The 26,069-nt window shown below is 45.0% G+C and overlaps 2 protein-coding genes and 1 pseudogene across 2 annotated transcripts; 1 reads left to right on the forward strand and 2 right to left on the reverse strand.

The window, feature by feature from the left end:
* Positions 1 to 263: 263 nt before the first annotated feature.
* LOC123045775 (cyclin-T1-3) lies at positions 264 to 7,475 on the forward strand. The gene is made up of 7 exons (XM_044468951.1): positions 264 to 568; positions 2,144 to 2,413; positions 3,927 to 4,008; positions 4,738 to 4,872; positions 5,025 to 5,200; positions 5,283 to 5,434; positions 6,480 to 7,475. Exons 2-7 carry the CDS (start codon positions 2,175 to 2,177, stop codon positions 7,157 to 7,159), a joined length of 1,464 nt encoding a protein of 487 aa, XP_044324886.1. The 5' UTR covers positions 264 to 568; positions 2,144 to 2,174; the 3' UTR covers positions 7,160 to 7,475.
* Positions 7,476 to 7,621: 146 nt separating this feature from the next.
* Positions 7,622 to 9,432, reverse strand: LOC123045776 (probable long-chain-alcohol O-fatty-acyltransferase 4; annotated as a pseudogene).
* Positions 9,433 to 11,679: 2,247 nt separating this feature from the next.
* On the reverse strand, positions 11,680 to 13,394 carry LOC123045777 (uncharacterized). Its single transcript, XM_044468952.1, has 3 exons — positions 13,139 to 13,394; positions 12,801 to 13,008; positions 11,680 to 12,308 (listed from the first exon to the last, which is right to left on the reverse strand). Exons 1-3 carry the CDS (start codon positions 13,326 to 13,328, stop codon positions 12,170 to 12,172), a joined length of 537 nt encoding a protein of 178 aa, XP_044324887.1. The 5' UTR covers positions 13,329 to 13,394; the 3' UTR covers positions 11,680 to 12,169.
* Between the last annotated feature and the right edge of the window lie 12,675 nt (positions 13,395 to 26,069).

Consider the following 26,069-nt stretch of genomic DNA (forward strand, 5'->3'; position numbering starts at 1 on the left):
TTATCTAGTTCCACAAGAATTTGAGACACATAGTCTCGATAATATATATAGTATGTATTTCGTTGTTTATCTGAAAATGTATCCGTTGATAATTTGTCTGTATATAAGTTACCAAAAGATTTTTTTTGACTCTTCTATGAAAAAACCAGCAGATTTTTTCCGGCTTATTTGCTAGCACCGTCGCTTATCGACTATCGTTCATAACTACCTCCCGTCCCGTCAAAGAAAAAAAAAACACCTCCCGTAATCCCCCCCCCCCCCCCCCCCCCCCCCGGTTTCCCCGTCGCACGCGACCTCAGAGGCGATGCGGCGGTGTTAGGGTTTGTGCCGCCGCCCCGTCCGCTCCCCCTCCGTTGCCGGCCACAGGCAATATCACGCCGCCGCCTGATTTTTTATCTTCCTCGCCCCCAGCCCTCCACGCACACACCCTTCACGCCTCGTCCGCGACCCCTCGACGACGGCGGCCGGAGGTCACCTCTGCTTCTTCCCGACGACCTCCGGAAGCTGCCCGCCAGCCGGCCCCTCCAGCAACCTCTCATCAGCGCCGGCTCCACCTCTGCCGAGCAAGGTATGGACCCATTACTTTTGATAAATGCCTGTAATCTGCCGAGTCTGCGTCAATTTGGTGCCAGATTCGGTTTTCTTTATAGTGTGTACTGATTAATTTGGAATGCAATAGATGGACAAGGCAAATTGGACGCATATCATACTAATATAAGGTTTGCATGTGAGATACTGTAAAAAGAGAGTTTTTTGCGCGAGGCATGCAAAAGAAGAGTCAGGGAATAAGATTAGGCCATTAGGATGTTCGGATCAGATCGAAACCAGGGAATTCATCACGAAACCAGACATATACTGTAAAAAAAGGGTTTGTAAGTAGTAAATTGAGAGTTTTGGAGTTTCCCACAGTTGCATAAAAAAAATGTGCAGCTAGTGTTGTGTTACTTTAGATTATTGTGTTACTTTTGCGTTGGGGTGGAGTCTAGAGTGGGATTGGTTCTGTTTAAACTTATCAGATTTATAATCTAGTTTAATCCCTTCTGCACAATGTCAGTTAGGCGGTCAAATTTTGCTCATGTATTGAGTTCCAACATTCAGTAAAGCTACTAACTAGTCGTGCTTTGATCGGTAGCTGGGAAAACACCTTGAGAACACAATACATACTTGCAAACTGAACTCTCCAGTAGGTTTCACGTTGGGTTACCTACTCAATAACTATGAAGATACCTTTTCTCTACCATTGTCTGCTTGTAACAAGTTTGTCGAAGGATTTGATATTTGGCTTTCATGATCATCAGAAAAATCTGAACCGTGGGTATTGCATTTTGTTACGTCTCGTATTTGGCAGGAGCACACTTTGTGTTGCAGTATTTATTGCTTTTGAAGTTGATTTTACCGATCATGAATTGTAATGAACTTAATTTTGGAAATAAAAATTGATTTATGGGGTGATTAAGGCCCCGTTCCGTAGCCCTCTGGCTCCCAACTCTGCGGGCGGAGCACATGGAGCTGCCCCGAACGATATAACTCTATGAGCTGAATTGGTAGATCTGGGCTAGTCATATGCAAATTTCTGGAGCGAGGGATTCCAGGATTTCAGATCTAGCCAAACGCTGAGTTGCTCAGAATTACCCGCAAATACCACTGGACTCAGCTGACCCGGATGGAAAAATCGCCTCGACCCGTCTCCTCTTGCATATAGCGACCTAAGCCTAGCGCTGACACACCGCCACCGCCGCCAGCATCTCCCGCCAATGCCCTGAGCCCCCGACGCAAGCCGAGATTTGGAGCCTTCACGTGGTCCTCCTGGTCCCGACTCATTGCTGTAATTAAGAAACCCCTTCCGTTCGTTATATTCCACATGTCACAAATTGTTTGAATTACTGGGTTTCCATGAAGGACAGGACAAGCAGTTAATCAAAGCTGTATGGATTCATTGTTATTATGTAGCACCCATCCTTTGCATATATTGGGAATATAGTTTGATGCCTTTAGCTCCTCACAACTTACTGTATGTTAAATTCCAAAATATATATATAGTTTGCTACATGCATAGCTGCACCTTCCGTCCCATTTATGTATGCTTATATGGTACTAAGTTTGCAATGGTGACATTATCTCTCTCTCTCTCTCTCTTTGCCAGGTTTTTTTGTAAGAAAAGAAGAAAATCATAGATGGATATCATGCAGACTAGTGACTCTTCACATCATGGAATTGTAGAGAACAGCCCTTATACAACTCCCTATGATAGACGTGTGGAAGGTGACCAACTTGGTGCTTCGTGGTATTTTAGTAGAAAAGAAATAGAAGAGAATTCCCTTTCAAGGAGAGATGGTATTGATTTAAAGAAGGAGTCTTACCTTCGCAAGTCATACTGCACTTTCCTTCAGGATTTCGGGATGAGGCTGAAAGTGTAAGAATATATTGTAGCATGGATATTTTATTGTTACATCTTTTACTGAGTAATATACCTGATGTTTTAGCAGTATTATTTGAATCTTGAAAGTTCTTTTCAAGTTTCAGCAAACAACTGGATGTTTTCCTATATCTTAATTTCTTTTTGTTTCTTTCTCATTTCCCGTTAAGAATATCTGAGATACTTTATGATTGGCGTCACCCTCATTTGTTTTCCAAATCTGAGGAAAGTACAGTGCACACTTAAAGCATAAATGATTGCACTTTCTAATGACTATGTTCTATAACCTTTACGGATAGATTGTCAGGGCCTGTTTAGTTGGAAGCCAAACCCTCACACACTTTGTGTGACACCGTTAAGGCTAGTTTGACCTAGTTAGGCAAGTGTCTGACATGCTCGGACACCCTTAGGCTGCGAATCAACATACATTTAATGGTTATATTTGATGGGTGGAATAGCTAAAGCATACACTGTGAGGTACGTTTGTTAAAAACAAAAGATGTCAGGGATGTTCAGAAGATCACACAAGCATCACCTCTGGTGATCAAGGGAACATGACTCATAGGTTTTAAATAAGCATAGTGTCCTTGCATGATAAGTTGCCAAGCATGCTGACTGCTCAAGTGCTAGTTTAATCATTTCCCCATCCAGAAAAACTTGTCTGCTTTTCCCTGGCATTTTACTTGATTATGTGGACTAAATGTTTTTATTTAATCATGTGTTATATGTATTATGTTAGATATTTGATAATTATCTGATCTTTGACCTGTCCAGTTTTTCTTCTGCCTAAGCATTTTTGAGCATTTATGTGCACTCCATGCTTGTTAGCTTTGTATCTTAACTTTATTTCTGTCACAACGTTCAGAGATAATATAGCACTATTTGATTTGAATAATTTGATGGTAAAGCTCTCAATTGTCAAGCCATATGTTATTTGTTCAGCTGAGAGATTTGCTAGCACATGCTTGTGAATCTGATATTTATGTTTGGAAGTTGCTAGATATGCCTGTGATGACACCACTACTCAGGTTTTACCTTTAAAAATGTCTTCTTCATCAGCACATGGTATTTTAGGAACAAGTTATTAACATATTGTTACTCAGTTTTTCCTTTTAAAAAGGGTTGATGTTTTCTTCATCAGCACACGGCATTTTAAGGAATAAGTTCTTAATATATAGTCCCTTTATATTCTTTGAGTTTTTACTCTAGAGAATTCGTAACATATTGGCCCTTACCCCAGTGTTATGTTCATTGATTTGTTACTTTTAGCCCACTCGTTTTTATAGGGCATGCAACAATGGCTGATGACATCCTTGTTTAGGTGAAACAGTAAATATTCAACCCTATTTACTGTTTTACTGGCCTTTATGTGCCCTTAGAACATTTGCTCCATGAATGTCTATGAAGCAGTAAAGACCCCTTTGTTACTGCATAATTTGTGCTCTCTTGGGTTGGTTGATAGTTGTTTATGGTATTTTCTTCCTTATTGATGAATTACTTCATTATGTAGGCCCCAAGTAACAATTGCTACAGCTATAGTATTTTGTCATCGTTTTTTCCTTCGTCAATCTCATGCCAAAAATGACAGACAGGTAAGCCTTGCTGAAATTTTTATGAGCTTATATGTCTGTTATCAAACAACATATTTTCTAGTTTATCTGTAAATCACTTTCTATGCATGGTAGGCAGTGTATTCAAACATTGATGCTCGCCACCCATACCGTGAAAGAGAAGAATAAATGATTTGCTGTTGCCTGTAGAACATGTATCTTATTGGATTCCATGATATGGTAAATTTTGTTTGGCTCTGTAGGAAAGACATGCAGGCTAACACTATAGGGCATCTTTGGTTCAAATGATTTCTTAATGAATTTTAGACGATTCTAATCCTTAGGATTGTGTCTATGTGGGTCGTTTGGTTCGTAGGATTGCAGTCTACATGGATTTCCCTTTATTTATTTGCATTAGATTTTGAAGGAAAATTTACATCTACTCCAACCTCTTGTTAAGAATCCTATGCTTTTGGGGTATTGAAGATGACATGACACTCTATTGCTGTGTTTTTCTTATTCCTTTGCTTTAGAAATACTGTGAATCAAAGTGGCCCTAAGTATTTTTTTCTTGGATAGCGTACAATATAGAGCATGCTGCTTGCAATATATTACTCCCTCCGTCCCAAAATATAAGAACGTTTTTGACACTATGCTAGTGTCAAAAACTTTCTTATATTTTGGGACGGAGGGAGTATTTGTTAGGGGTAGTATTTTTCTTATACTCAACTTTACGTTGCAAATTATCAATGTAATCATTATAATCTGCAGACAATAGCCACAGTTTGCATGTTCTTGGCGGGTAAAGTTGAAGAAACACCTAGACCCCTGAAGGATGTCGTACTCATCTCTTATGAGATAATCCACAAAAAGGATCCTGCTGCAGTTGCTCGAATTAAGCAGAAGGTGAGATTATTTTTGTGAGCATTCTCTTGATACCACACATCATCTTTTTTATACTTGTTCTCCCTCACAACATAAAGCTGCAGCTCTTCTATAGCTGGTGCATTTTTATTTCCTGAGTATGTGACAAGAATGGTTTGTGTTGTCGTGTGTAGGAAGTGTATGAACAACAGAAGGAACTTCTTTTGATCGGGGAGCGCCTTGTGCTTGTAACACTTGGTTTTGACATGAATGTGCACCACCCTTACAAGCCTTTGGTTGAAGCAATAAAAAAATTCAAGGTTGCTCAAAATGCACTTGCTCAAGTTGCCTGGAATTTTGTCAATGATGGGTATGCTGAAATTACCCTTATCCTTACAAAAATAGTAATCCCCCATTATGCCTATTTACTATACCTTAAAAGGGGTGTACAGGCTACGCACTTCGCTTTGCCTGCAATTTAAGCCCCATCATATTGCGGCCGGCGCAATCTTCCTTGCTGCAAAGTTCCTCAAAGTCAAGCTTCCAGCAGACGGGGAAAAGGTCTGGTGGCAAGAGTTTGATGTAACTCCACGGCAGTTGGAAGGTTGGTCTCTAGATACAAAGTCAGTATTGCATATTTGCACAATTTTACTATTCATTATCTTAAGGATAGTAGTTTAAACGCCTTTGAAAGCAAGCAGCAATTGTTCCCATGCTTTAGGCGCTTATGAGATTGGATGGCCAAAATTTCATCACCATTGTTGTTCAGAAATGATACTGGAACTAGGTTGGTTAGGTCAGAGACACAAGGAGTTTCGTGATGTGCACAGAGTACTCCCTCTCGATAATTTGAGCAAGCTCGTCTTAGTTTTTTTTACGTCTTTTTCACATTACAGCGTGTATTAGGAAATCGAGGGGCAGCAAGCCAATGCATGCAGGATTATATTGTGTCCTAGTTATTGCACATCTAAGTAACTCAATCAAACATAAAAAATAAAAATAAAATACCCACACGAATCTCCACAGGAGAGCAATGAGGTAGGACTTAGATGTGCAATACGTCTAGATGTGCTTTAGCAAAACTGTTATACATATCACAAGCGGTTCCATGAGCAAATGCATTAAGCCTAATAAACAACCCCTCTTAACTCCTTGGTATGCGAGTTGTTGACTTGTTGTTAAGATGTACTCCTTTTTTAAACGGAGTATTATTGTTCTGGGATACGGATACACAAGGGAATGCCATGATAGGAACACATTGTTATGAACTTGTATTTGGTAGCCTTATTTATGGAACTTGAGGTATTTTTGTTGGTGTTGAGTGTTGACTTGGAGGACAACTTTTCTGGTAGCCCTTGTCTGTTGTCATTTCTGTTATACAGAAAATTTGCTTAGTAGCATCACAATGAGGTATAGTTTGGAAATTACATCTAACATGTGGATGGCATGTGGGGCCTGGGACCACCTGCAAAGCAGCAGACTGCATTTTTCAGCTTGGTGATTTTCCAACGGTACTGAGCAGTATTGCCCGTTATTATATCTATTTTTATAGAACTGATGCTCCTTTTACTCCATTTTTATGCTCTTTGTTGCGAAGTAACATGCATACCAAAGAACCATTCTTATATTTTTGTGACATTTGTTTTCAGAGGTTAGCAACCAAATGTTGGAGCTCTACGAGCAGAACCGTGTTGGACCACAACCTTCACAAGGGAATGATACCGAAGGCAGCTCTGCAAGTGTGGTTAATCAGCGTGCTCCTGTGAAAGCTGAGGAGCCTCCTGCCCATGAAACTCATCAAGCACCTAGACAGTCGAGCGTACCAGGCCGTCACGGGCATGACCACCCTCAGCCTGAAAAGCAGACCTCAAACCAGAGGATACCCAAGAGTGAAGCAAGGGATGGCACAGCCAACAGCAATGAAGGCACCAATATGTCCTCATCAATGATGGATGCGATGAAAAAGATAGACAAGGATAAGGTGAAAGCTGCGCTGGAGAAGCGGAGGAAGTCGAAAGGCGATGCTGGTAGGAAAGTGGAAGTCATGGATGATGATGACCTAATTGAGAGGGAGCTGGAACATGGCGTGGAGTTGGCTGCTGAGGACGAGAAAAAACACGACAGAAGGCAGAGCTGGCCCCACCCCGCGCATCGGGAGGATCACCAGAACACGGCTCGCAAGGCGGAGAACACAGAAGAGGGCGAGCTGTCCCTGGACGGCCAGGAATACCGCTCTCCTGGCCCTGACAACCGGAAGAGGAAGGACGCGCACGAGCACAGGAGCAATGACCGCAGCGCCGAGAGAGACATCAAGAGGCCGAGGCCATGAGATGAAGTATTCATTGTCGGTCGCCCTGGCGAGGGCAATCAGCGGTGACAGACTGAGAACTGGTGTTTTGAGCGCCAGTGCGTGATACCTAGTTTTTGCATCGCGGGAACATACAGGTGCTTGTTTGCCTATGTTGGGCGATTTGAAATGTACTGTACGTAACTTGAAAAGATGAGGAGTATGTACATGGTTATGGAACATTCGGCAGCAGTTTGGTGCTGAGGAACGATAGGAAAGAGGCTACATGGCCTGCACCTGAATGCTATATAAATAACTTTTTAAATGCATGGATTTGAAGCAAATTTGGATTGGGACATTTATATGGATTTGAAACAAATTTGATTGGGGCATTTCTATGCTGGTGCTGTGATCTGATGCTCCGTATTTTGGGTGTGCCATTAGTACTGTCAATCATCGTCAGTTCATTGGTGTGACAAGCGAGTAATAAACGAGTTTCCTTACATTTTCGTAACAAATCGACAGCCGCAGGCGCAATACACACAAAAATTGCCGCCTGAGCAACGAGCCATTCTTCGCGGGCGCATCAGGCGTGACGCACCAGCCGTCTCCGTACTACGAGCGCCCAGTCCAGACCGACCGGACGGAGCCGGCCGCCCAGGCGCCGGCGTCCTGGACGAACGCGACGGCCGCCTCGCACTCGGCGATCACCAGCTTGTCGGCCCCGGGCCTCGTGATCGGCGGGAAGAAGAGCCAGAACGCCGTCACGAGCACGAACGCCAGCGTCAGCGGGGTGGCCACCAGCCGCGGCGGGCGCCACCACGCGTCGTGCCTCGCCCACCACGCCTCCGCCACCGCGCACGCGCCGTGCAGCGCGAAGAAGGCGGTCGCCTCCCCGGTGGGCGGCCGCAGCGTGATGTAGTAGAACATGAGCTCGTGCACCAGCCCGGACACCAGGAACGTCGCGAGCACCCCCGCGGCCGGGCCCAGGCGCGCGCGCACTGGGCGGTACACGCACGGCCGGAGCACGGCGGGCACCGACAGGTTCCAGCGCCGTCCCCAGAAATCCCGCAGCGACGCCGACAGGTACGGCCGGTCGAACTGCGGCTCCAGATCCATGCCCAGCAGCGCGCGCGCCGCCGCGGCCGCCGACGCCAGGACCAGCTCCAGGGCCAAGTACACGTGGAACGCGTAGAGGGTGAGCAGGGCGTACTGGTTCATCAGCTCCTGGTACCGGTACAGCGAGACGATGACGGCGAGCAGCGCGGCCATGACGGCGGAGGAGGCGAGGTCCTGGCCCGACGACGTGCCTTGAGCCTTGTCGGGCCCGTCGTCGCGGAGCCTGACGGGGCCGGAGGCGACTGCGACGAATCCGGGGAACGGGAGGGATGGGTGGAGGGGGCCCTGGCCGGCGGCGAGGCGGAGGAGCTTGAACTCGGCGAGTCAGGCGAGGAAGAACCCGGAGATGGCGCGCGGGTGGATGGCGTGGAAGGCGAAGGGGAGGAACGGGAGGGCGGCGAGCACCGGGAGGAACGCGGCGAGGCGGGGTAGGCCCGGGCGGAGGCGCCCGGCCGCGAAACGGGCGTAGCACATGGCCGCGGTCACCGCGGCCGAGACCGCCGCCAGGCTGAGCAGGTCGCCGCCGGCCATTCTTGATGGCCGTCCGCCCAGAAGTGACGGCCACCGGAGGTTACTCGCGCCGCCTTCTTTTAGATGTTTACAAGATGCAGGAGCACGCGCGAGATCGGGAATTTCGTGGTGGTCTTCTTCGAGTCAACAGTGTGAGCTCACTTGGCAGATGGAAGCACGATAATTAGCTCCTTTTTTCTTCTTCTTTTGGCTGCCCCGCTGTCATCATTATATAATGTCGCGGCTTGGCCGGAACCAAACGTCGAAAGGGAAACATATTAGTAGCAGAAGAATCCATGCTAGTGGTAATCTGCTAGCCCACCTAAGTGCCCAACAGCCCAAGTGGATTGAAACAAACAAGAATGGAGCATGACCAACGTCATGATTGAAGCAGATGGTTGAGGTGTTCAGATTCGCTAACTTGCTGTGGCAAAGGTAGCGACGCTACAGTACCGCTACCTTTGCCCAGTCCCGTCCGTCGGATTGAAAAGCGACAGACTAGATCAGGGGCTATAGTGTGGTCAACAGTGATTTGCGTGAACAGTGGTTTATGTGAATAGTGTTTGAGAATAGTGATTTGACGAATCTCAGCCTTCGATTCTTGATCCTACGACAAAGTCAGCGGGGACTTGCTGTGGCTAAGTCAGCGAATCTGGATTGATGGTTGAGGCGATCAACAACTCGGAGAGCCATGACCCCCCAATAGAGTTTTACCGAGAGAGATTAAAGCTTTAGCCCTTTTTTTGCGAGGAAAAGGGGTTTCATTCATCAAGCTTTAGCCCTTTTGCATTATTGGAATGAGAATTTCTAGTTAAGGAAAAAGTACAGCCCAAGTGCATCGGGCATCGCATTGCAAGGGCCCCAAATTCAAACGCCCATGCAGAGGAGTGGAGCATGAACGCTAGCAGCTAGCTAGTGATTATGCCCGCTTGCAGAACTTGTACATGGCAAACACCAATTTTTTAAAAAAAAAAGACGGAGGCAAAAGTTTTGCCTCATCGATTAATTAAGAAGAAGAGAATTGTCCAATTAATTTAAGCAAAACCGGGCAAAAACCTATACAAACGAAGCACAGACCAACTACTCACATGGCAAGAAACTCTACAACCGCACAGTCGGCCCTTGCCAAACTCTTCGAATGCACAACATCCACAAACCCCGACACTATTGCTATGCCAAGTGAATCCCGACAAGAACACCTCGACAGAAGACATCATGCACCTTCCAATCCAAGAGGACATGCTGAGAGACCGAAGATCATCCATCAAGCAACGAAAGATGTCTTGCCTATGACACCACTCTTGTATTTACCCACCTTCTTTTGTTTACCCCTTATTGGCGTCCCCGTCAAGAGGCAAACAATCGACCTGCCCAAACCAGGTCTAGCAACCTCCACGTTAGCGCGCAAGTCACAAAGTTTCTTCGCGAAGAGAGCATAGGTGCCAACTCACTTGGCTCAGTGGCCATGCCACTCACAGGCATCACCTGCTCGATGGTCGCAGACGATGGAAGGGTAGCAACATCTGAAACTCCGCGCTCCATGGCCAACGCCTGATGCCCAATGGCCTTAGGCGAGCGAGAGAATGCTCCGTCCAAATCACTACTCTCCTCGGCATCAACTATCTGGCTCGATTACAGGGTTGGTGCTGGCGATAATGAAGGAAATATGCCCTAGAGACAATAATAAAGTTGTTATTTTATATTTCCTTATTCATGATAAAGGTTTATTATTCTTGCTAGAACTGTATTAAGCGGAAACTTAAATACATGTGTGAATACATAAACAAATACAGTGTCCCTAGTAGGCCTCTACTAGACGAGCTCGTTGATCAAAGATGGTCAAGGTTTCCTAACCATAGACATGTGTTGTCATTTGATAACGGGATCACATCATTAGAAGAATGATGTGATGGACAAGACCCATCCGTTAGCTTAGCATAATGATCGTTCAGTTTATTGCTATTGCTTTCTTCATGTCAAATACATATTCCTTCAACTATGAGATTGTGCAACTCCCGGATACCGGAGGAATACCTTGTGTGCTATCAAACGTCACAACGTAACTGGGTGATCATAAATATGCTCTACAGGTATCTTCAAGGGTGTTTGTTGAGTTGGCATAGATCGAGATTATGATTTGTCACTCCGAGTATTGGAAAGGTATCTCTGGACCCTTTCGGTAATACATATCATAAGAAGCACAGAAGCCTTGCAAACAAACGAAAATGCCGTTCGGTGGACGAACACTCTGTGGACCATATCCTCACCATCCGTTTTCCATATTGGCCAGATTCCTTCCGGTATTTACGCGGGCTGTCCCCCCGTAGATGCTTGCCACCCCTTGTATCCCGGCTGTCAGCGCTAGCCTTTCTGACAGAATCTAGGCGCCGGAACAGAGCTGAGTTGCACCAATTTCAAATTACCCTCTGGCACGTGGAAAAGTCAAGATGTACCGGAGCGACGCGTTCATGTGGGCAGATGACGACTCCTCTCACGTGAGAGCATAGAATAATTACCCGCCATTTTAAGGCCGTGCCGTTAGCCAGTGTGGTTACAGAGATTATGATTAATGCCCGGGCTGCTGTTTCAATTGCATGCAGCCGGTTTAGATTAATTTATTAATTTGACCGACGCTTTTGTTTTCCTAAGCCGTAATATAATCAAATGCTATTCACGGCCACAAATCATATTAGCCTGCATAAAAAATTCTCTACTCATACTTACCAGTCTTCTTTACTATTTATCCATGCGTTGCTACCCATCATATTGAAATTGCTATTTTATTTTTGCTAATTAGTCTTGATCAGTTTCCGGTCCAATGTTTCGGTAGGTGCACCAATGATAAATTCGCGATGTGCAAGATGGAACAGCAGCCTGGCCATTTTTTTTCTCACGTCTCGACGTGCAAAAAATTGCTTTATGCCCCACCACCAACAAAGTAATTCCAGTATTTATTTGCAGTGTTTGAAACTTGCATTCGTCATTTTTGTAGTTGACCACGTTCTTGCCCCATCAGCCAAACATGATTATATAACAATATATTTCTGGGCTGCCTTCAATTATGTTAGCAAAATCAGAAAATGGAACTGGTGTAGCTACCTTAAGCATCTTCTCCATGTTGTAAGAAAATTCAAGGCAGATGTAACCAAGCGAAACCCCACCATTGACATTGTGGGATGCCATCTCTTCTTGCAGGCATGACAAACCGTGCAAATCAAGCCTCCTGAACCCCAAAAATTTAGATTTTTGCATGCTATTATCCCAATCTAAGCATGTAAGCTGCCATTTGTTCCAGGTGTTCGTACTGGACAGTCTCGAGCTTGAACAAATGAACAAACCATGCGCAATGTACCGAAGGATAGCACTTTCTTAAGAATGAGTCCATGAAGAAGATGATTGATAGGACTGGTAAGCCTCATCCAATTAATCGAAGGATGTTCCGACAGCTGGGTTGACAACATTGCCATCTCGTTTTGTTATGAACACCCTCATGGATAGTTCAAGGGCACTTTTCCGGGTAGGGTTGAGCTCATGCTCTGCAGGAGCTTTCCTGATCCTTACTCTATTAAATGGTGGAGTAATAATTTCAGTAATTTGCAAAAAAAAATAATAATAATCATATAACACAAGAGATAACCATGACACTGCCTGCTCCTAAATCTTCTAAGATACATGCAGATAACATTGACACGATTACTACCTGACCCTATAACTACAATGTCCACACCTCAGGTAATTGGAAACAAATCTCTAAAGATGCATTAGCCCATGTATTCACACACGTTTTTTTACTAACTTCGTTTACAATGCAAAACTGCAAGCTAAACAAATGTTTACTGACTAACAATCCACATGCCCACGCATAGAGAGATTCGACAGTACAAAACATAATTTCCTAATTCACTTACCCCCAACAACCACCCCCACACCCAGTTGAAAAAGTACAAAGTAAACAAAATTACTGAAATTATTAGTACAAATCAGCTAGCTAGATAAGCCTAAGATTACACATCCACATATGACCAGCAAGAATTACCAGGTTGGGTACGAATACCTGCGTGTCCAACCACTTGTAGCCTCCGAACACACTTGCACGAGCCGTTCTTCATCAACAAATCTCGCACGGCAAATCCTACCGCCGCTGCATTGGTCTCCGGCACGGCAAATGTCCCCCTCGGGCCTCGGCGATGCTGATAGAAGCCTGGGATTCAAATTCAACAGGCCGCGCCGCAGCAACACCACCCAACTGCCCATGGTTAATCCTGCATACAAAATCCGACCTAGAGAATTTAGGAATCCCCGTTGACCTCAACTGGTAAACATGAAGATCTGATACTAAGTTTAGCTTGCGGGCGATAAAATTGGAGCTTTGCTAAGTGAGATTTTAAATACCTGTCTTCCGCATCGGCCTGCGCTTGCATGAACACGTCCATAGAGCAGGCGAGCTGGAGAGAGGAGCAGGACGCGCCGCGTATGGATCTGAAGGAGGAAGACAAGATGGAGAGAGGAGCAAGGGACGCGGTCTGGATCTGGGGCAGGCTCGGCCAGTGCTTTGCAAAAGGAAAAGCCCACAACCTGACATGTGGGCCGAGAGGGTCACGTGATTTCCAACTGTCCCAATGAGCTGCTCCGGTGAGCGCTGACTCTGTACTAGTACCAGCTAGCGCAGTTGGCAGCTGCAAGCGAAGGAAACATTTGTGCCAAGCACATACGCCTAGGACACCTAGTCCCTATTCCTAGGAAACGATCACGGGGGACATCGAACTGACGTTTGAGCATCTCGAGAAACTGTTTGATGGTCAGGATACAGTCCACACGAGCCGCCGTCCACCGAAAAGTCGCTTCCTGCAAACAAATGACTAAGGAGTTAGTTACGAGATGATGTACTATTATGGAACGAGTAAAGAGACTTGCCGGTAACGAGATTGAACTAGGTATGAAGATACCGACGATCGAATCTCGGGCAAGTAACATACCGACAGACAAAGGGAATTACGTATATTGTCATAAAGGTTCGACCATTAAAAGATCTTCGTGGAATATGTAGGAACCAATATGGGCATATAGGTCCCGCTATTGGTTATTGACTGGAGAAGAGTCTCGGTCATGTCTACATCATTCTCGAACCCGTAGGGTCCGCACGCTTAACGTTCATTGACGATATAGTATTGTATGAGTTATGTATGTTGGTGACCGAATGTTGTTTGGAATCCCGGGTGAGATTACGGACATGACGAGGAGCTCCAGAATGGTCCGGAGGTAAAGATTGATATATGGGATAATAGTGTTTGGTATCCGGAAGGGTTGGAATTCACCGGAAGGGGTTCTGGATGTTTCCCAAAATGTTTGCGTACGGGAACACTTTATTTGGGCCAAAGGGGAAAGCCCATGAGGCTTTTGGAAATTGCAAAAGGAAGTTTTGTAGAGGCCAGGGGCCAGACGCCATGGACCCTGGCGTCTGGGTCCAGACGCCGGAACCCTGGCGTCTGGCCCTGGAGTCCGAGAAGGACTCTTGCCTTTCGGGCAAAACCGACTTTAAGGAGGTTTTTACTCCAAGTTTCGACCCCAAGGCTCAACATACAAATAGAGGGGCAGGTCTAGCACCCAAGAGACATCAAGATTCACCAAGCCATGTGCCGGCAACCCTGTCCCCTCTAATTTATCCTCCGTCTAGTTTCTGTAGTGCTTGGCGAAGCCATGCGGAGATTATTCTTCATCACCAACCGTCACCACGCCGTCGTGCTGCCGGAACTCATCTACTACTTCGTCCCTCTTGCTGGATCGAGAAGGCGAGGACGTCATTGAGCTGAACGTGTGCTGAACGCGGAGGTGCCGTACGTTTAGTACTTGATCGGGACAGATCGTGAACGTGTACGACTACATCAACCGCGTTGATTAATGCTTCCTCTTAGCGATCACTCTCCCCTCTTGTAGCTATGCATCTCCATGGATAGATCTTGCCTGTGCGTAGAATTTTTTTGTTTTCCATGCAACATTTCCCAACAATGCCATCCGAGCCAGGTCTATGCATAGATGATATGCACGAGTAGAACACAAAGTGTTGTGGGCGGTGATAGTCATACTACTTACCACCAACGTCTTATTTTGATTCGGCGGTATTGTAGGATGAAGCGGCCCAAACCAACCTTACATGTCCACGTATATGAGACCGGTTCCACCAGAAGACATGGAACTAGTTTTGCATAAAGGTGGCTGGCAGGTGTCTGTTTCTCCTACTTTAGTTGAATCAAATTTGACTGCGGCCGGTCCTTGAAGAAGGTTAAAACAAAAAACTTGATAAATCACCGTTGTGGTTTTTTTCGTAGGTAAGAATGGTTCTTGCTAGAATCCCGTAGCAGCCACGTAAAACTTGCAACAACAAAGTAGAGGACGCCTAACTTGTTTTTGCAGGGCATGTTGTGATGTGATATGGTCAAGACATGATGTGATATACGTTATTGTAGGAGATGATCATGTTTTGTAATTTATCGGCAACCGGCAGGAGCCTTATGGTTGTCTCTTTATTGTATGAAATGCAAATGCCATGTAATTGCTTTACTTTATCACTATGCATTAGCGATAGTTGTAAAAGCAATAGTTGACGAGACGACCACGACGCAACGATGGAGATCAAGGTGTCGAGCCGGTGATGATGGATATCATGATGATGCTTTGGAGATGGAGATCAAAAGCATGAGATGATGATGACCATATCATGTCACATATTTTGATTGCATGTGATGTTTATCTTTTAATGCACCTTATTTTTCTTAGAACTACGGTAGCATTATTAGATGATCCCTTCACTAAATTTCAAGATATAAGTGTTCTCCCCAAGTATGCGCCATTGCGAAAGTTTGTCGTTTCGAGACACCACGTGATGATTGGGTGTGATAGACTCTACGTTCATATACAACGGGTGTAAGAAAGTTTTGCACATGCAAGATACTTGGGTTAAACTTGACGAGCCTAACATGTACATACATGGTATCAGAACACTCGAGACCAAAAGGTCGAACATGAGTCATATAGTAATGATCAACATAGAGATGTTCACCATTGATGACTACCCCATCTCACGTGATGATCGGGCATGGGTTAGTTGATTTGGATCACGTATCACTTAGATAACTCGAGGGATGTTTATTTAAGTGGGAGTTCATTAGTAATTTGATTGATTGAACATAACTTATCATGAACTTAGTATTATAGTTTTGCATATCTATGTTGTAGATCAATGGCCCGAGCTACCGTTCCCATGAATTTTAATGCGTTCCTAGAGAAAGCTAAGTTGAAAGATGATGGTAGCAACTACATAGACTAGGTCTGTAACTTGAGGATTATCCTCATTGTTGCACAGAAGAATTATGTCCTTGATGCACTGCTAGGTGACAGGCCTGCTGCAGGAGTTGATGCAGATGCTATGAACGTCTGGCGAGCTCGATCTGATGACTACTCTATAGTTCAGTGTGCCATGCTTTACGACCTAGAACCGGGACTTCAAAGATGTTTTGGACGTCATGGATCATATGAGATGTTCCAAGAGTTGAAGTTAATATTTCAAGCAAATGCCCGGGTTGAGAGATATGAAGTCTCCAACAAGTTCCATAGCTGCAAGACGGAGGATAGCAGTTCTGTCAGTGAACACATACTCAAAATGCCTGGGTATTATAATCACTTGACTCAGCTGGGAGTTAATCTTCCAGTTGATTGTGTTATTGACATAGTTCTTCAATCACTGCCACCAAGCTACAAAGGCTTCATGATGAACTATAATATGCAAGGGATGAACAAAACAATTCCTGAGCTCTTCGCAATGCTTAAGGCCGCAGAGGTAGAAATCAAGAAGGAGCATCAAGTGTTGATGGTTAGCAAGACCACAAGTTTCAAGAAAAAGGGCAAAGGAAGGAAAGGGAACTTCAAAAAGAACGGCAAGCAAGTTGCCGCTCCTGGGAAGAAACCCAAAGCTGGACCTAAGCCTGAAACTCAGTGCTTCTACTGCAAAGGGAGTGGTCACTGGAAACGGAACTGCGCCAAGTATTTGTCAGATAAGAAGGATGACAAAGTGAACAAATGTATATTTGATATACATGTAATTGATGTGTTCCTTACTAATGCTCGTAGTAGCGCTTGGGTATTTGATACTGGTTCGGTTGCTCCTATTTGTAACTCGAAACAGGAGCTGCGGAATGAACGAAGATTGGCTAAGGACGAGGTGACGATGCACGTCGGGAATGGTTCCAAGGTCGATGTGATCGCCGTCGGCATGCTACCTCTACATCTACCTTCGGCATTAGTTTTAGACCTCAATAATTGTTATTTGGTGCCCGCTTTGAGCATGAACATTATATCTGGATCTTGTTTATTGTGAGATAGTTATTCATTGAAGTCAGAGAATAATGGTTGTTCTATTTATATGAATAATATCTTTTATGGTCATGCACCCTTTAAGAGTGGTCTATTCTTGTTGAATCTCGATAGTAGTGATACACATATTCATAATATTGATGTCAAAACATGCAAAGTTGATAATGATAGTGCAATATATTGTTGGAAATATGCCCTAGAGGCAATAATAAAAGTATTATTATATTTCATTATTCATGGTAATTGTCTTTTATTCATGCTACAACTGTATTATCCGGAAATCGTAATACATGTGTGAATACATAGACCATAATATGTCCCTAGTGAGCCTCTAGTTGACTAGCTCGTTGTGATCAACAGATAGTCATGGTTTCCTGGCTATGGACATTGGATGTCGTTGATAACGGGATCACATCATTAGGAGAATGATGTGATGGACAAGACCCAATCCTAAGCATAGCACAAAGACCGTGTAGTTCGTTTGCTAGAGCTTTGCCAATGTCAAGTATCTCTTCCTTCGACCATGAGATCGTGTAACTCCTGGATACCGTAGGAGTGCCTTGGGTGTATCAAACGTCACAACGTAACTGGGTGACTATAAAGGTGCATTATAGGTATCTTCGAAAGTGTCTGTTGGGTTTACACGGATCGAGACTGGGATTTGTCACTCCATATGACGGAGAGGTATCTCTGGGCCCACTCAGTAATGCATCATCATAATGAGCTCAAGGTGACCAAGGTGTTGGCCACGGGATCATGCATTACGGTACGAGTAAAGTGACTTGCCGGTAACGAGACTGAACAAGGTATTGGGATACCGACGATCGAGTCTCGGGCAAGTAACGTACCGATTGACAAAGGGAATTGTATACGGGATTTGATCGAATCCTCGACATCGTGGTTCAACCGATGAAATCATCGAGGAGCATGTGGGAGCCAACATGGGTATCCAGATCCCGCTGTTGGTTATTGCCCGAGAGTCGTCTCGGTCATGTCTGCGTGTCTCCCGAACCCGTAGGGTCTACACACTTAAGGTTCGGTGACACTAGGGTTGTATGAATATGATTATGCAGCATACCGAATGTTGTTTGGAGTCCTAGATGAGATCCCGGACGTCGCGAGGAGTTTCGGAATGGTCCGTAGGTAAAGAATAATATATAGGAAGTGGTATTTCGGCCATCGGGAAAGTTTCGGGGTCACCCGGTATTGTACCGGGACCACCGGAAGGGTCCCGGGGGTCCACCGGGTGGGGCCACCCATCCCGGAGGTCCCCATGGGCTGACGTGGGAGGGGAGCCAGCCCATAGTGGGCTGGTGCGCCCCCCTAGGCCCACCCCCTGCGCCTAGGGTTGAAACCCTAGGGTGGGGGGGGGGGGCGCCACATGCCTTGGGGGGCACTCCTCCCCCCTTGGCCGCCGCCCCCTTGGGAGATTGGATCTCCCAGGGCCGGCGCCCCCCCGGGGTCCTATATAAAGGAGGGCAGGGGGAGGGCAGCCGCACCGATTGCCTTGGCGCCTCCCTCCCCCTGCTACACCTCGTCCTCCTCCCGTAGTCGCTTGGCGAAGCCCTGCTGGAGTTCTGCTGCATCCACCACCACGCCGTCGTGCTGCTGGATCATCATCAACCTCTCCTTCCCCCTTGCTGGATCAAGAAGGAGGAGACGTCTCCCGTCCCGTACGTGTGTTGAACGCGGAGGTGCTGTCCGTTCAGCACTTGGACATCGGTGATTTGAATCACGTCGAGTACGACTCCATCATCACCATCCCCTTGCAAGCTTCCGCACGCGATCTACAAGTGGAATGTAGATGCAAACTCACTCCCTTGACTCGTTGCTTAGATGAACTCATAGATGGATCTTGGTGAAACCGTAGGAAAAATTTTAATTTTCTGCAACGTTCCCCAACATATATTTGTGGCACTGCCGTTTACGTCATATTGGTGTAAAGTGCATGAAGAGACTCCATGCAGATGGGCTTTTGGAATCACTTGATATTTGCGAACCATGCCTTATGGGCAAGATGACCAAAACTCCGCTCTCCAGAACAATGGAGCGAGCTAATGACTTATTGGAAATAATACATACCGATGTATGCGGTCCGAGAGTGTTGAAGCACGCGGCAAGTATCGTTATTTTCTGACCTTCACAGATGATTTGAGTAGGCATGGGTATATCTACTGGTGAAACACAAGTCTGAAACATTTAAAAAGTGCAAAGGATTTGAGAGTGAAGTGGAGAATCATTGTAAAAAGAAAATAATGTTTCTACGATCTCACCGTGGAGGCAAATATTTGAGTTACGAATTTGGCCTTCATTTAGAACAATTTGAATAGTTTCACAACTCACACCACCTGGAACACCACAGTGTAATGGTGTGTCCGAACATCGTAACCGTACTTTATTAGATATGGTGCAATCTATAATGTCTCTTACCGATTTACCATTGTCATTTTGGGGTTATGCATTAGAGACAACTGCATGCACGTTAAATAGGGCATCGTCTAAATCTGTTGAGATGACACCGTATGAATTGTGGTTTGGCAAGAAACCTAAGCCATCGTTTCTTAAAGTTTGGGGATGCGATGCTTATGTCAAAAGGCTTCAACCAAACAAGCTCGAAACCAAATATAAGAAGTGTGTCTTCATAGGATACCTTAAAGAAACTATTGGATACACCTTCTACCACATATCCGAAGGCAAGATCTTTATTGCTATGTTCTCTAGAGAAGGAGTTTCTCTTGAAAGAAGTGAGTCGGAGAAAAGTAGAACTTGATGAGGTTATTGTACCTTCTCTCGAATTGGAAATTCGCACATCAGAGAAAGTCGTTCCCATGATGCCTACACCAACTAGAGAGGAAGCTAATGATAATGATCATGAGACTTCAGATCAAGTTGCTACTGAACCTCATAGGTCAACCGGAGCACGATCCGCACCAGAGTGGTATGGTAATCCTGTTTTGGAAGTCATGTTATTAGACCAAGGCGAACCTACGAACTATGAAGAAGCTATGATGAGCCCAGATTCCAACAGATGGCTTGAAGCCAAGAAATCTGAGATAGGATCAATGTATGAGAACAAAGTGTGGACTTGACCAATGATCGGCAAGCCATATAAAATAAATGGATCTTCAAGAAGAAGACTGACGCTGATGGCAATGTTACTCTCTACAAAGCTCGACTTGTTGCGAAAGGTTTTCTACAAGTTCAAGGAGTTGACTATGGTGAGACATTCTCATCCGTAGCGATGCTTAAGTCAGTCCGAATCATGTTAGCAATTGCCGCATTTTATGATTATGAAATCTTGCAAATGGATGTCAAAACTGCATTCCTTAATGGATATCTTAAATAAGAGTTGTATATGATGCAACCAAAAGGTTTTGTCAATCCTAAAGGTGCTAACAAAGTGTGCAAGCTCCAGCGATCCATCTATGGACTGGTACAAGCATCTTGGAGTTGGAATATACGCTTTGATGAGGTGATCAAAGCATATGGTTTTATACACACTTACGATGAAGCCTGTATTTACAAGAAAGTGAGTGGGAGCTCTGTAGCATTTCCGATATTATATGTGGATGACATATTGTTGATTGGAAATGATATAGAATTTCTGGATATCATAAAAGGATACTTGAATGAGATTTTTTCAATGAAAGACCTCGGTGAAGCTGCTTATATATTGGGCATCAATATCTGTAGAGATAGATCGAGACGCTTAATAGGACTTTCACAAAGCACATACCTTGATAAGTTTTGAAGAAGTTCAAAATGGATCAGTCAAAGAAAGGGTTCTTGCCTGTGTTACAATGTGTGAAATTGAGTCAGACTTAAAGCCTGACCACTGCAGAAGATAGAGAGAGAATGAAAGGAATTCCCTATGCCTCAGCCATAGGATCTATCATGTATGCTATGCTGTGTACTAGACCTGATGTGTGTCTTGCCATAAGTTTGGCGGGGAGGTGCCAAAGTAATCCAGGAGTTTATCACTGGACAACGGTCAAGAACATCCTAAAGTACCTGAAAAGGACCAAGGATATGTTTCTCGTTTATGAAGGTGACAAAGAGCTTGTCGTAAATGGTTACGTCGATGTTAGCTTTGACACTGATCCGGATGACTCTAAGTCACAAATCGGATATGTATTTATATTGAACGGTGGAGCTGTCAGTTGGTGAAGTTCCAAGCAGAGCGTCGTGGTGGGATCTACGTGTGAAGCGAGTACATAGCTGCTTCGGAAGCAGCGCATGAAGGAGTTCATACCCGATCTAGGTGTAATACCTAGTACATCGGGACCAATGAAAATCTTTTGTGACAACACTAGAGCAATTGCCTTGGCAAAGGAATCCAGGTTTCACAAGAGAACCAAACACATCAAGAGACGCTTCAACTCCATTCGTGAAAAGGTCAAGGATGGACACATAGAGATTTGCAAAATACATACGGATCTGAACGTGGCAGACCAGTTGACTAAGCCTCTTCCGCGAGCAAAACATGATCTATACCAAGACTCCATGGGTGTTAGAATCATTACAATGTAATCTAGATTATTTACTCGAGTGCAAGTGGGAGACTGAAGGAAATATGCCCTGGAGGCAATAATAAAGTTGTTATTTTATATTTCCTTATTCATGATAAAGGTGTTGGGAAACGTAGCACGCAATTTCAAAAAAATTCCTACGCTCACACAAGATCTATCTAGGAGATGCATAGCAACGAGAGGGGAAGAGTGTGTCCACGTACCCTCGTAGACCGAAAGCAGAAGCATTTGCCAACACGGTTGATGTAGTCAAACTTCTTCTCGTTCCGACCGATCAAGTACTAAAGGTACGACACCTCTGAGTTCTGCACACATTCAGCGCGATGAAGTCCCCCGAGCTCTTGATCCAGCAGAGTGTCGAGGAAGTAGATGAGTTCTGTCAGCACGACGGCGTGATGACGGTGATGGTGAAGTGATCCACGCAGGGCTTCGCCTAAGCACTTCGAGTATATGACCGAAGGCGTAAACTATGGAGGGGGGCGCTGCACACGGCTAGGAATAGTTGTTCTAGGCGCCCCCTCCCCACGTATATAAAGGAGGGAGGGGGAGGGAGGTAGCCCGCCCCAAGTAGGAGGAGTATCCTAGTAGGATTCGGCCTCCTCCTTTCCTTTCACCGGAAGGGGGAGAAGGGAAGAGAGGGGGAAGGAAGGAAAGAGGGGGGCACCCTCTCCTCCTACTCCAATTCGGACTCCTTCCTTGGGTGGGTGGGTGGGTGGGGGGTGGCGCCACCCCTTGTGTGCTGGTGTGCTCCCCTCCTATGGCCCATATGACCCATATCTTCCCCCGGGGGGTTATGGTAACCCCCCCGGTACTCCGATATGTACCCGATACATTCCGGAACACTTCTGGTGTCCGAACACTATCATCCAATATATCATCAATCTTTACCTCTAGACTATTTCGAGACTCCTCGTTATGTCTGTGATCTCATCCGGGACTCCGAACAACATTCGGTCACTAAATCACATAATTCATATAATACAAAATCGTCATCGAAGTTAAGCGTGCGGACCCTTCGGGTTCGAGAACTATGTAGACATGACCGAGACACCTCTTCGGTCAATAACCAATAGCGGAACCTGGATGCTCATATTGGCTCCCACATATTCTACGAAGATCTTTATCGGTCGAACCATTATGACAACATATGTTAGTCCCTTTGTCATCGGTATGTTACTTGCCCGAGATTAGATCGTCGGTATCTTCATACCTAGTTCAATCTCGTTACCGGCAAGTCTGTTTACTCGTTTTGTAATGCATCATCCAGCAACTAACTCATTAGTCACATTGCTTGCAAGGCTTCTTATGATGTGCATTACCGAGAGGGCCCAGAGATACCTCTCCGATACTCGGAGTGACAAATCCTAATATTGATCTATGCCAACCCAACAAACACCTTCGGAGATACTTGTAGAGCATCTTTATAATCACCCAGTTACGTTGTGACGTTTGATAACACACAAGGCATTCCTCCAGTATCCAGGAGTTGCATAATCTCATAGTCAGAGGAATATGTATTTGACATGAAGAAAGCGGTAGCAATAAAACTGAACGATCATTGTGCTAAGCTAACGGATGGGTCTTGTCCATCACATAATTCTCCTAATGTTGTGATCCCGTTCATCAAATGACAACACATGTCTATAGCTAGGAAACTTAACCATCTTTGATCAACGAGCTAGTCAAGTAGAGGCATACCAGGGACATGGTGTTTTGTCTATGTATTTACACATGTATCAAGTTTCCGGTTAATACAATTCTAGCATGAATAATAAACATTTATCATGAATAAGGAAATATAAAATAACAACTTTATTATTGCCTCTAGGGCATATTTCCTTTGGTCTCCCACTTGCACTAGAGTCAATAATCTAGATTACAAAGTAATAATTCTAACACCCATGGAGTCTTGGTGCTGATCATGTTTTGCTCGTGGAAGAGGCTTAGTCAACGGGTCTGCTGTAATGCCCAAGATGCAATTCTATCCCAATCACGTGATGAACTCATGATTGGGGCACAATCGCATTTCGGACACGTAGCAAGGTGATATACAAATTCACACAACCAAGTGAAAAGATAGAATACAAGATCCAGACAACACTTGCCCTAGAGTGGCATAAATATGACAATCATCATACAATCATCCATACATATAGTAGCGTCCGACTACAGACTAGATAAAAAGAAAACACCACCCTGCTACTAAGCCCCGGATACACCGACTAGGTCCTCTACAGATCATCCGGATAAGTAACATAGAAACAACCATGGTCCTCGTCAAACTCCCACTAGAGCTCGGTGGCATCTCCTGCATCAGACTCCACGGTACCTGCAACTGTGTTTGTAGTATTCTGTGAGCCACAGGGACTCAGCAATCATATCACCCACGGTATCAAGACTAACAAAGCTTAAATGGGTAAGGCATGGTTAAGTGGTGGAGTTGCAGCAAGCTCTAAGCATATGTATGGTGGCTAACTTACGAATACCCGATCTGGATGAGAAGCTACGCAACGGTTGCAAACTAGTAATGATCAAGAAGTGATCCTGAACTACTTACGTTCAAACATAACCCCACCATGTTCTCTTCCTGAACCTCGCCGAAAAGAGACCGTCATGGTTACACACGCGGTTGGTGTATTTTAAAGAGTTTAGTGTCAAGTCCACTACAACCGGATATTAAAAACTCCCATCTTCCACATAACCGCGGGAAAGACTCTCGAAAGTTTAAACCCTGTAGGGTTGTCCCAACTTAGCCCATGACAAGCTCACGATCCGTGGAGACAATCCTCCATCTCGGAACACCCCGATACAACTTAGGATCCCGGTGCACAAGACATTTTAACAATGGTAAAACAAAACCAGCAAGACCTCCCAACGTGCCGACACCCCGATAGGAGCCGCACATATCTCGTCTCAGGCCACGATCAGATGAGCAGTACATACGTCAACCAAAAACCCTAGGTGAAGAGGTGGCACCGCAAGTGGCTTTGTTTTGGACCAACACTCATGAGGAGCACTGGCCCGGGTTGTTGATTAAGAATCCTCGGGTTAATTACTCCCTATGAAAATTTTAGTTGTTATTAGGCAAATGGTAAAACCAATGTTGGGCCTTGCTGGAAGAGTTTTATTCAAAGTGAATTGTCAAGGGGGGCCCATATACCCCCACCGTGTTAGGGATGCAAAAATCAAGGAACATAACACTGGTATGACAGAAAACTAAGGCGACAAGAGTGGAACAAAACACCGAGCAAAAGGCCAAGCCTTCCACCCTTTACCAAGTATATAGGTGCATTAATTAAATAAGAGATATCGTGATATCCCAACATATCCATGTTCCAACATGGAACAACCTGCACTGCACCTGCAACAAGCAACGCTATAAGAGGGGCTGAGCAAAAGAGGTAATATAGCCAAACTACAGTTTGCTAGGAACGTGGGTTAGAGGATTTCATGGCAACATGGGAGGCTATATAAACAAGTGGTAGGTACACTGGTACGCGTCAGTGCTATACAAACGGTTTAAAACCCCTTTCCGCGACGGCATTTGGAACCGTCGCCTAGTGAGTGTGGGCGATTAGGGGGTCCTTCCCACATGACCCAGAAACCGTCGGGGATATGGGGCCATGATCCAGAGGCCTTGCAAAACGTAATCGTGTGCGATGCAGCACACACTAAATTCTTTTGCACGTGTAGGATTGGTGATTAAACGTTTCTAATGACGCAGTGAAACCAAATGGTGTGTCCTAATAACCATTTGGGAAACATTATGCAAGGCACACGGGCCATCATATGAACTGTGTGCGATATGTGCCCTATCACACATGAGTTTTCTGCAGAACCCGTCTGCCATGCAAGACTCCATCGCACACGTTCTCCCAACATTTACCATCTGCGATAAGGTTCAATCACAAATGGTTCAGGAGCCCCTTCGCACACATACAAGTGCTGCAGACCGTTTGTGATTTGTTGTGTATCACCGACGGTTGTGGCTAGAGTGACGTGTGCTTTTCGTTTGGGATCCCACACATTTCCTGAAAAAATTACGACTGGGATTGTATTTTACATTGGGCATAGTTTACTCTGAGTTCCCGTGTGCGATAACTTGATATCACAAACGGTTTCGAAGAGCCACTGACGCTTCCACTATGATTGACATATGCTTTCTGATGTGGATCGCACACACTCATTTAGTTGAACCGTGAGCGGAGCAATTGCCAGGTTAAAATAAAAATATCCCATTTTGAATCGGCATGCAAAAAACAAATTCGCCACAATATTCAATTGAACAAGTAAACAAAAATATCCCATTTTGAATCGGCACGCATAAAGCAAATTGGCCACAATATTCAATTGAACAAATAAACAAGAATATTGCATTTTGAATCGGCACGCAAAAAAAAATTCGCCACAATATTCAATTGAACAAA

The sequence above is a fragment of the Triticum aestivum genome, chromosome 2B (assembly GCF_018294505.1).
Source record: "Triticum aestivum cultivar Chinese Spring chromosome 2B, IWGSC CS RefSeq v2.1, whole genome shotgun sequence".
Taxonomy (NCBI): Eukaryota; Viridiplantae; Streptophyta; class Magnoliopsida; order Poales; family Poaceae; genus Triticum; species Triticum aestivum.

Coding starts and splice junctions, on each gene's coding strand:
- LOC123045775 (XM_044468951.1), top strand. CDS start 2,175: ATGGATATCATGCAGACTAGTGACTCTTCACATCATGGAATTGTAGAG. Junction 2,414..3,926: donor TTCGGGATGAGGCTGAAAGT/GTAAGAATATAT, acceptor TTCATTATGTAG/GCCCCAAGTAACAATTGCTA. Junction 5,201..5,282: donor TGGAATTTTGTCAATGATGG/GTATGCTGAAAT, acceptor AGGGGTGTACAG/GCTACGCACTTCGCTTTGCC.
- LOC123045777 (XM_044468952.1), bottom strand. CDS start 13,328: ATGTCAGGTTGTGGGCTTTTCCTTTTGCAAAGCACTGGCCGAGCCTGC. Junction 13,009..13,138: donor CAGGCCGATGCGGAAGACAG/GTATTTAAAATC, acceptor TTTTGTATGCAG/GATTAACCATGGGCAGTTGG. Junction 12,309..12,800: donor ACAAGTGGTTGGACACGCAG/GTATTCGTACCC, acceptor ACCATTTAATAG/AGTAAGGATCAGGAAAGCTC.